A 10,008-nucleotide genomic window follows, 5' to 3' on the forward strand; every position below is an offset into this window, starting at 1 on the left:
GTCCATGAATGACTGCAGTTCTTAAATGGCATGTTTGTCTAGAATTCACCAATATTCACAGAACTTTTATAGACTCAATTCACCTTTTTTATTTAAAAATTTTTTGTGTCTTTCATCTCACACAGATTGTACATTTTTACATACTCTCTATTTTTAGATTCTATTTTTGGCATTGCTTACTAAGTATTTGCCATAATTCTTAGAAGAAATACACACAGTTCTAAGTGGTTTATTTGTGTGTTCAGTACACATTTGTTAGAGCAGTGAGTAAACATGACCCCTCAAATTCTGTTTATGTTTATTCTTTTTTTTTTTTTAACCAGGTCAATGTGTGGAGTGGGCGGGGCAAGCTCCTATTCCATCTCCGTGCTCCAAAAATTCATTTAATATGTTGTCCTCCGATAGAGGACGTATCAGATATTAAACTGATTAGAACAGATACTACACTTGATCTTAGCCATAAGGCTGAGAAGCAATCATATTTATTCTTCTGGCTACTCTCAGTGACCTCTTTAAGTCTCCAAGCCAGTATCGCTCAATGTGCTCATGAATGAAAAAGAATCACCTTTTGGAGACGATATCTTCTGAGTGACCAAGGTTCCAGCACAAACACATGCTCAATGGATTCTAGCTCTTCTCAGACTTAAATGACTTGCTAAATTTCATTAAAGTCTGAAATTTTTGCAACCCTCACTGATGGTTCCTGTCACTAACTTTAAAGAACTACATAAACATTATTAAAACTCTGTAATTTCTATTTCACTACTGTCTTTCTGAGATAATCTGAATTACCCTTGCAGAACTTTCCCTTCACTAATAGCAGAAATGATCGTCATTTCCCAGCAAGGCGATGAGATCATGAAGTTCAGGTGCTCCCTTCCTCTTGAGATTCAGATACCCCCTTAATATTGGGGTTCAGATGGCCCCCTTTGCACTCGTGCTTCCAGTGTGAAATTAGTCGCTCTCCATTTGAGACACACGGCAGATTCCTTAAAGGAATTGAATATCTTGGAATATGCGGAAAGAAGTATTCTACGGATTAAACACTGGGATTAAACACTGTTCTGCACTGGATAGGACACAATCACAATATACAGGTGGGAGAGACGTTTTCCGTGGGATCTAGAGGCAAAGCTTCACCCTGCGCAGTTTCTTCAGGGCAGCCCCACATCCCTCTTCTGTCTGTTATGAACCCGTCCACTCTTTTCCTCTTGTTCTTGACCAGATGCACTGACACTCACAAAAGTGACGCTAATGCTTGAGGTTACATGTGTATGAAGAAGAATACGATAATGTCGATTACTTTACAGCTAAGAATGTACATATTTTTATGTCGAAATGACTTTATGGAATGATATGTGCATTTGTATCAGTAACAGCCTTTGGTAGCACCTAAAATACTCTTTTTAGTCTCGGGAGCCTGTTGAGCTTCATGGGGTCTGAAAGAATGCTTCTGAGAACTTTTGGAGACCGCTTGCAGGCAGCACTCCCCACAAATCTGCGTAAATCCCTTAAGGAAGCCTCCGGGACCTTCGCATTCCCCGCGGAACCTGAGCCTCTGGGATTGTTCTGGTGCGGAGCATCTTCGCCAGCGCCTCTACTACATTACCCAGAGGGCTCCGCGCCGAGAGGCAGCGGGCTGAGCCAATGAAGGCCCAAGATAAGAGCTCTTCCGTGCGCTTACAGCGTTTCGGGCGGGACTTCCGGCGTCCTGGTTGTGGCGGTCGTTTTGGGTGTTCCTGGGTGTTTTCCGTGGCGACCGACAGGGAAGGGGCGGGAAGAGGCGCCGTCCCCGGCGCGCCGACTGGGGTTCGTGGCTCGGCGACGCCGCCTGTGCTGCCCCGCGCCGGGCCCGGCACCGCGGGGCCGGGACAGAGTCCAATGGCAGTGGCCGCCTCCAGGGACCCGGCTGAGGTAAACTCGCTGTCCCCGGGCCCTCCCCGCCCTCCCCCCCGACAGACCCTCCAAGCCGGAGCGCGGGGCACCTGCTCGCTCCCTGCGGCCCAGGTCCCGGTGTCCGGGCCCGCGAGGCGCTCGCGGGCGGGGACCCCGCGTCTAAGCGCCGGCGTGACGGGGTGCGGGAGCGGGCTGCAGGGGAGGGGCCTCTCGGTGCAGGGCTGCAGGGGGGCCCAAGGCGGGAGGATTCAAGAGTGTGGGGTCCGCCTTCTGCCCTCGGAGAACGGAGGATGTGCGGCGGGGTCACGGGGGAACTGGCGGGCTGGGGCGTGGTAGGGGCGCTGGGACCCATGGATGGTTGTGAGGACAAGAGGGACACGGTCTGATTTAGGGGTTTAAAAGTTTTCCAGGAGCTGCTCAGGGAGAACCGACTGGAATGGGGGTGATGAGGACAGCGAGGCACAGGGAGGTTGGGTCCAAGCGCAGAGAACTGGCAACGGGGAGCGCTGAGGACTGAAATTCAGACTTTAGTGTTTCAGCCCTAGGTCTGGCCTCCAGGGCTGGAAAGATGCACGGGAGGTTCGGGCCGGTTGAAATACACCGTGGTCCCCAGCGTCTGTGGCCTCTATGGCCTGCTTCTGCCTGTAGGGCCCCGTGGCTGAAGTAGCACTCGTGGAGGGTGTCCCTGGGCCTCGCTGGTTTGGATCTTGCCCATATCAACTTTGGGATTGTGGTGTTCTGGGACTCTTCACCTGCCTCTCTGCTAGCCCTTTTGGTGTGGGGATCTGGGAGAAATCCCACCGCCAGGAAGTGATCTAGACTCATCCTGAGTCCAGGCTGAGGGTTGTATGCAGGAGTTCTTGTTTCTGGAATGGAAGGAGGCGTAGAAGGTTATCCCAGGAACAGGTACCAGCGTGTGCAGGTGCTTGTTAGTGTGGGAACAGGGCACAGCATGTCTTCTTTCTCTTAGGAACAAAGAGCAGGGGACTGGAGTTAGTCTTGGAAATGGCTGCCTGAGAAGTTGGGCAACTATAATGGACGTAATGGGAGATTGGGAGCGGAGGAGGAAGATGATCGTACCCAGGTCCAGACAGGCTCCATCGGGTTGTAGAGTGGAAAACAGACTTTGGGGGCGAGGGAGGAGGATGGGTGACCAGGGAAGAGGGTACTGGAATAGTCCAGGTTGAGTGTTCATGGGCCAGAGTGGTAGCTGTGGAGGTGGGAGAAGTGGTTGGTATTCTGGATGCATTTTTCAAGAAGGGCTGATTTTGAGGGTGAGAGAGAGAGAGGAAGGAGTGAGAGATGACACTAGAGTGTTGGTCTGAGCAGCAAGACGGGTGGAAATTCTATCAGCTGAGACTGGAAAATCCGTGGTAGTGGTTTTCACTGGGGGGGTGGCAGGAGCTCAGAGAACAGACGACTGTGGCATCGAGTGGGCAGCTGGACACAGGTCTGGAACTCTGGGGTGGGGCTTAGGATGGAGACACCCAAAGGGGTGGCTAGCATGCGTACCAGGCCGTGATGATACTTAGAAGATGGAATTCAGGTCATGGCAGTGGTGTTATCAGCAGGTCACAAAGAAGATTAAGAGTTCTGAGGACTAGCTCTATTGCTTGGGTACCTGGTTGGGGGTTAGGAGGATCATAAATACAGATGTAGGAGAGAAGTGGCCACGAAGGGAGTATGTGGGGAGGATGGTCTTGGCAGGTGACCAAGACTTCCGAGGGAAGAGCGGACCGGAGACAGATTTGGAGGCGTCGGATTAATTGAGATAAGATGGGTTTACTATGACTTTGTGGTAAGCTTTGGTGGGTTCTGGGGGTTTTGCTGGTGGGTAATGACTGGGGCAAATGTGGTCGTCTGTGAGAATTACTATGCCTGGTACCAGGATGGCTGGGCTTTGAAGGAGAGTAGGTGCAAGGACCATGGTTGTGGCTGCTGAGGGGACAGCAAGTGCAGCACAGAAGTGGGAGAGGGTCACTGGTATCTGAAATTCACATGTGGTGCTATGTGACTGACGTTGAAGCAAGGACTGGAGACGGGCGGAGAGGCCTTCAAAGCAGCATCCAGGGCTACCCCTGGTGTTGGGATTCGTCAGAGGTCTGGGGTGGTACTGGATCCTATTTGGATCTGCCCAGTTCTTTCTGGATGCCACGTACCAGGTAACCTGGCGCGAGTCGAGAGAGAGAGATGCATATGGTGTGGGGCAGGGAGTTGGTGGTGGCTGTGGGGATGCAACTGTGGGGTCCGAAGGCGCGAGAGGGGTGCATGTGGAGAGAGGGATATGAATTGATGGTCCTGGGCCCTGGTACTGGAAACTTAGGGGTGATGGGTGACCCCAAATTTTATTGTGAGTCATGATAACAGAGGACTCCAGGGAATCGCATGGCAGGGAGAGATGCGGTCCTGGAATCCTTGGGCATATTCCCGAGTGTAGATGGTGTCTCTCTGCCTACCTGCCTGCACTTGTTGAGGGCTGGGCATTTGGTTAATAGAACCATGAAGAAAGAGTAGAACCAGCAGAACCGGGTTTCTCTGCTGAGGTGGGGAGCTTGGGAAGAGGATGGGCATGGGGTAGATGTGTGGGTTTGGATTGTGGGTCCTCAGGAGGCTGTGGTTCCATCTGTCCCCAACATGACAGGACAGTGTGACTTTGGAGGACGTGGCCGTGTATTCTCCTGGGAGGAATGGGGTCTCCTTGATGAGGTTCGGAGACGCCTGTACCACAATGTGATGCTGGAGAACTTGGCACTTATAACCTCCCTGGGTAAGGCCCTCACACCCACCAGTGACCCGGGTAGTGACTTTTCCTTTCTGCTTTTCCCGAGGGGCCGCTGTGTCTTTACATCCAGACCATGGCCACCGCGTCCTTCCTAGTCTCCTGGGTAGGTGCTGTTGTTGCTATGACTGGGCGGTACTGCCGTCTTCTCTCCCTGCTACCCCAGTACCCGCTGCCTTTCCTGGTAGGAAAGGGTTCTAGGGAATCCTAGGCAGTCTTGGCCATCAGCCGAATGGACCCCACCTGGCTTGCCCCCTCCCTAGCTGCGTGGCTTCTGCAGATCCCTGGTACCTACTTACCTCAGGTTTTGCTCCCTCTGACAGTCCTGCACGCCTGCACGTGCCAGGAATTGCCGTCACTGACACGGACACCGCTTACATGCACGATGAGCTGTTCTGTGAGACCTTCGTCTGAGGTTCTTTTTGTAACGTTCAGTTTTCTTTGCTTTGTCATGTCATAAGCTGGGCTGGTACAGGCTACTTACCTGTCCTGTCTTTCCCTTAGGACTTGGTTATCCTAGTCCTGTGTAGTTGCTCCGTTAGGGGTGTCGGGGAGAGTTCTGGCTGCTTCACAGCATAGATACCACTCCCGCCATGGGACAAGGGGCTGGAGGGGGCCTGGCCCTGCTGAGTGGCAGCTGAGGGAAGACGTGACATCGGGACCGTGTTCACATCATACCAGCAATCTGTTCAAACCGGTGTTTTGGTGCCGTTTCCACTGGCCACACCTCATTTCCACCTTTTCTGCCCTGTTCTTGACGCTTGGCCAGTTTGTCCTTTTTACTGACTTCTGGCCCCTGGCCGCTCCCAACTTCCTGGCATCTGTCTGCTGCCTGCTCCTTTCCACTGCTGCCTCTGCAGGGCTCCCGCATTGGCTCGTGTGTAGCGGATGGTGAGCGCGTATCCTCAAATGTCCTTGAACACCAGCTACTCACTAGCAATCTGACTTTTCTGTTCCTGGACCAGAGCTTCTTCACAACACTCACGTGTGAGCAACAGCCCTCCTGGGGGTCATCCTCAGAGGAGCAAGTCGGAAACCCCGGCTGCCTCTCTCCACTGTGCTACATCCCATTCCTCCTCGTTCCGCCTTGCGAGGCCTCCCTACTTCCGTGACCTTTTAGAGTCCAGTACTGCAAAACAGCCCCTTCCTCACCTTGCCTCCCAGCTCCCTCATCCTGAAAACAGCCTCACGCATTCATTCCTGGGTGTGTCAGGCACATGTTTGTAACGTGGCTGCCACCCGTCCCCACGTGTACTTGACTAGCATTTCTCTGTTTTCAGATTATTTTTGTGGGATAGACAATGAAGAGGCCCCTTTTGGACCGAATGTTTCTCTGGGAAGAACACCACCAAGCAGGACTTCGGGGCCAAATCTATCCACCCAGAAGCTTCATCTCTGTGAGATGTGTGTTCCTGTAATGAAGGATATTTTGTACCTGGCTGAGCTTCAGGGGACACATACCAGGCAGAAATCCTACACACGTGTGGCACGTGGGAAACGATTGTGTTTCAGTGCAGATCTTCGCCAACACCAGAATGAGCACGGTGGGAAAATGCCCGATAGCAAGGACGTGGACAGGGCTTCCTTTGTGAAGAGCTATAGAGGCCATTCATTAGGGAAGCCTTTCACCTGTGGGGAGGTTGAAAAGGACTTCCTGGCCAGTGTGGCCAGTGCTGTGAGTATACACAGCAGTACTAAGTGTGAGGAAGCCTTTCGCAGTGGAAAAAGTTCTTACAGATGTGGCGAATGTGGAAAAACCTTCTGTCATAAACGTACCCTTGTTCAGCATCAGAGAATTCACACTGGAGAAGGACTGTTTAAGTGCAGTGACCGTAAGCTGCACTTAAGGGGAAAACCTTCAGCTACAAGCATACATTTGTTCAGCATAAGACAGTCCATGCTGGAGTAAAGCCTTTTGAGTGCAGTGAATATGGAAAGGCCTTCAGGTTTAAGTATAAACTTGTTCATCACCACCGTACTCACTGGAGAAAGGCCTTATGTGTGTAGTGAATGTGGGAAAGCTTTTGGGTGCAAATCCAGACTTGTTCAGCACGAGAGAATTCACACCGGAGCAAGGCCTTATGAGTGTGCTGAATGTGGCAAATTTTTTAGACAAAGCTCCGGCCTTGTTCAACATCGGAGAATTCACACTGGAGCAAAGCCTTATGAATGTGGCGAATGTGGAAAGTCCTTTAGCCAAAGCTCTATCCTCATCCAGCACCAGAGAGTTCACACTGGAGAAAGGCCATATGAGTGCAATGAATGTGGGAAAGGCTTTAGACAAAGCTCCAGTTGCATTCAGCATCGGAGAGTTCACACGGGAATAAGGCCTTATGAATGTAGTGAATGTGGGAAATCCTTTAGCCAAAGCTTCAGCCTTATTCTGCATCGGAGAATTCACACTGGAGAAAGGCCTTATGAGTGCAACAAATGTGGAAAATCCTTTAGCCAAAACTACAGCCTCATTCAACACCGTAAACTTCACGCTAGATAAAGGCCTCAGGAGTGCAGCCAGCACAAGAAAGTTCATTAAACAGTCTGCTCTGATTTAACACCAAAACTTCATGACCCACGTTAGTTTTATGAATCAGCAAATGTGGAAAAATGTTCAGCCAAAGATCTAAACTCATTGAGCATGAGAAAGAAATTCCACTTAAGATGGTGGCCTTAAACCTTCAGCGAACGTGCTCTTTGTTCAGCGTAACAACACTAGAGAGCATCTTTGCAGAGCCATCTGCTGTGTATTCCAGTTGTGGGAAGTTTTCAGGAGCTGCATTTCATATTCTGACCTGTGCAGACCTTGCCAGAATTATGTCACTGCCAGGTGGTAGTAGAAGTCATTTTGCCTCTGACACCTGGCAGGTCCTTACGGCACGCATGTCACCTCAGCATGCTTAGGGAAGACAGATGTTTGCACTCTGTCTCCCATCCTCTAGTGAAAATCATAATCTGATCCCCTGGGGGTTCTCATTCGCTTTCTTCTGACTAGTATGGCAGGGACCTGACCCACTTTTTGCTGAAAGGATCCAGTCTAGGAACTGCTGAGTTTGTAAAGTTTTACCTTCATGGTGTTAATTGGTCTCATGCAATATTTTTTATAGGTTTTCCAGCCTCCAACTCACTGATCTGGGACCTGTGTGTCTCACATTTGCTCTGGTTTGTGCAATAATAAAAGTCTTATTAAGTGACCTTTAATCTTAAGATTTTTGTTTATTGTGTGGGGTGGGTTGAAAACACAATTGGGCTCTGCCATTGTGGAGAGGTGGACAGCTTTCTTGAGACATCATGGGGACAGTATGACATCACAGACTACCTATTCACTATAGTTTTTACCTTATCTGCCTTCCTGTCTGGCTTAAAAACAAACAAAATCATAAATATTTGGTGTTTGTCCCTACTTCCTAGCACAGAGATTCTAAAACCCTTGGGATTTCCTGAGTGATAAGACTGTCTTTTGTATGATAGTGAAATGACTCAAGATGGAGGCCAATAAAGGAACTTCAGGATCGGGGCTGGTCACCAGACATTAGAAGGTTTGAATTTTAAGCCCTACCTTTGACATCTGGGGAGGGGAAGGAGTGAGAGATTGAGTTCATCCACCAATTGCCAATGATTTAGTCAACCATGCCTATATAATGACACCTTGTTAAAAACCTCTAGACAATAAGGTTTCACACTATCCAGCCAGGAGGGGAGTGCACACTGATTCCACTGGGATAGAGGTTCTTTTGCTTGGGGTTCTTATGGAATTCACCCTGTGTACTTCTTTATCTGGTTGTTAACGTGTGTCCTTTATAGTAGTCTAATAGTAAATCTAGCATTTTCCTGAGTACTGTGAGTTATTCTAGCAAATTATCAAACCTGAGTGGGGACTCAAGGCAACACTAAATTTGTAGTCAGACTGGCAGAAGTGGGGTTAACCTGGGACCCCATTTGTGGCTGCCATCTGAAGAGACAGTTGTGGGATGGAGTCCTTAACTGTAGGATCGAGTGGGGATAAGTGTCAGAATTGAGTTGAATTGAACACCCAGTTGGTGTTAGAATGACACATTTGCTATCAGAAAAAGCCAGATACTGCATAAGGCCTTCTTTTTTTTTTTAAATTTTTTTTTCAACGTTTTTTATTATTTATTTTGGGACAGAGAGAGACAGAGCATGAACGGGGGAGGGGCAGAGAGAGAGGGAGACCCAGAATCGGAAACAGGCTCCAGGCTCCAAGCCATCAGCCCAGAGCCTGACGCGGGGCTCGAACTCACGGACCGCGAGATCGTGACCTGGCTGAAGTCGGACGCTTAACCGACTGCGCCACCCAGGCGCCCCTGCATAAGGCCTTCTAAGAAAGGTCTGTGGTCCTAATTTGTGACCTGAGTGCCAGGATTTTTTGTAGGACCAAAGATTGCCCTGAGGAGGGCACAGTTGTGACAACCAACAATGCTTTTGGAAGTGAAAAGGCTAGGACGTCATAATTTCGCCCAGTCATAGTGATAGAAATCAGCAGTGTTTGAATTATGCTTGAACCTGACATTAAGGCCCGATTCTCTAAAATGAATTAGAAAGGGACACCTGGGTGGCTCAGTCGGTTATGCATCCAACTTCGGCTCAGGTCATGATCTTGTGGTTCACAGGTTCGAGCCCCACGTCAGAGCCTGGAACCTGCTTCTTGGATCTGTGTCTCCCTCTCTCTCTGCCCTTCCCATTTGTACTCTATCTTGATCGATCTCTCTCTCTCTCTCTCTCAAGAATAAAACATAAAAATTTTTCTTAATGAATTAGGAAAATACAAAGTGCTTAATCTTTCTCTGACTGAAATCACAGATATATGAGTATTAAAACCAGTTTTAAGAGTTCTCATCAATAATTACCATTAAGCTTAGAGTTCAACTTAAGGCTTATCTCTGCGTGGAAATTTGATTGAGACCATTGATGGTGACTTCCTAATTGCACAACGTCCACCTACATTTTTATCAGCCCAGAGAAACTTTGCATTCTCCGTGTTCCATTTGCTCAGACACCATATCAGAAACAAAGCCTCACTAGTTCTCTTTTGTTTTAAGGAGAACACATATTACAAAGCTAAGCTAGGAGTCTAAGGTGTTTTGTTACTGGTTTTTTACCCCAAATCTGCAATCTTTTTTTTTTAAATTTTTTTTTTTTTCAATGTTTATTTATTTTTGGGACAGAGAGAGACAGAGCATGAACGGGGGAGGGGCAGAGCGAGAGGGAGACACAGAACCGGAAACAGGCTCCAGGCTCCGAGCCATCAGCCCGGAGCCTGACGCGGGGCTCGAACTCAGGGACCGCGAGATCGTGACCTGGCTGAAGTCGGACGCTTA

General features: G+C 49.3%; 1 protein-coding gene and 1 non-coding gene across 2 annotated transcripts; one reads left to right on the plus strand and one right to left on the minus strand.

The window, feature by feature from the left end:
* Positions 1-291: 291 nt before the first annotated feature.
* LOC115503599 lies at positions 292-477 on the minus strand. The gene has a single exon (XR_003965436.1). It is a non-coding gene; the product is annotated as a U2 spliceosomal RNA (small nuclear RNA).
* A 2,191-nt stretch (positions 478-2,668) lies between these two features.
* On the plus strand, positions 2,669-7,870 carry LOC115502297 (zinc finger protein OZF-like). Its single transcript, XM_030297563.1, is given in 4 exon segments — positions 2,669-4,663; positions 5,956-6,506; positions 6,509-6,657; positions 6,659-7,870. Coding segments are annotated over 4 exon segments (1,344 nt in total). The 5' UTR covers positions 2,669-4,530; the 3' UTR covers positions 7,170-7,870.
* The last annotated feature ends 2,138 nt before the right edge of the window (positions 7,871-10,008 follow it).

Source organism: Lynx canadensis, chromosome E2 (genome assembly GCF_007474595.2).
Source record: "Lynx canadensis isolate LIC74 chromosome E2, mLynCan4.pri.v2, whole genome shotgun sequence".
Lineage (NCBI taxonomy): Eukaryota > Metazoa > Chordata > Mammalia > Carnivora > Felidae > Lynx > Lynx canadensis.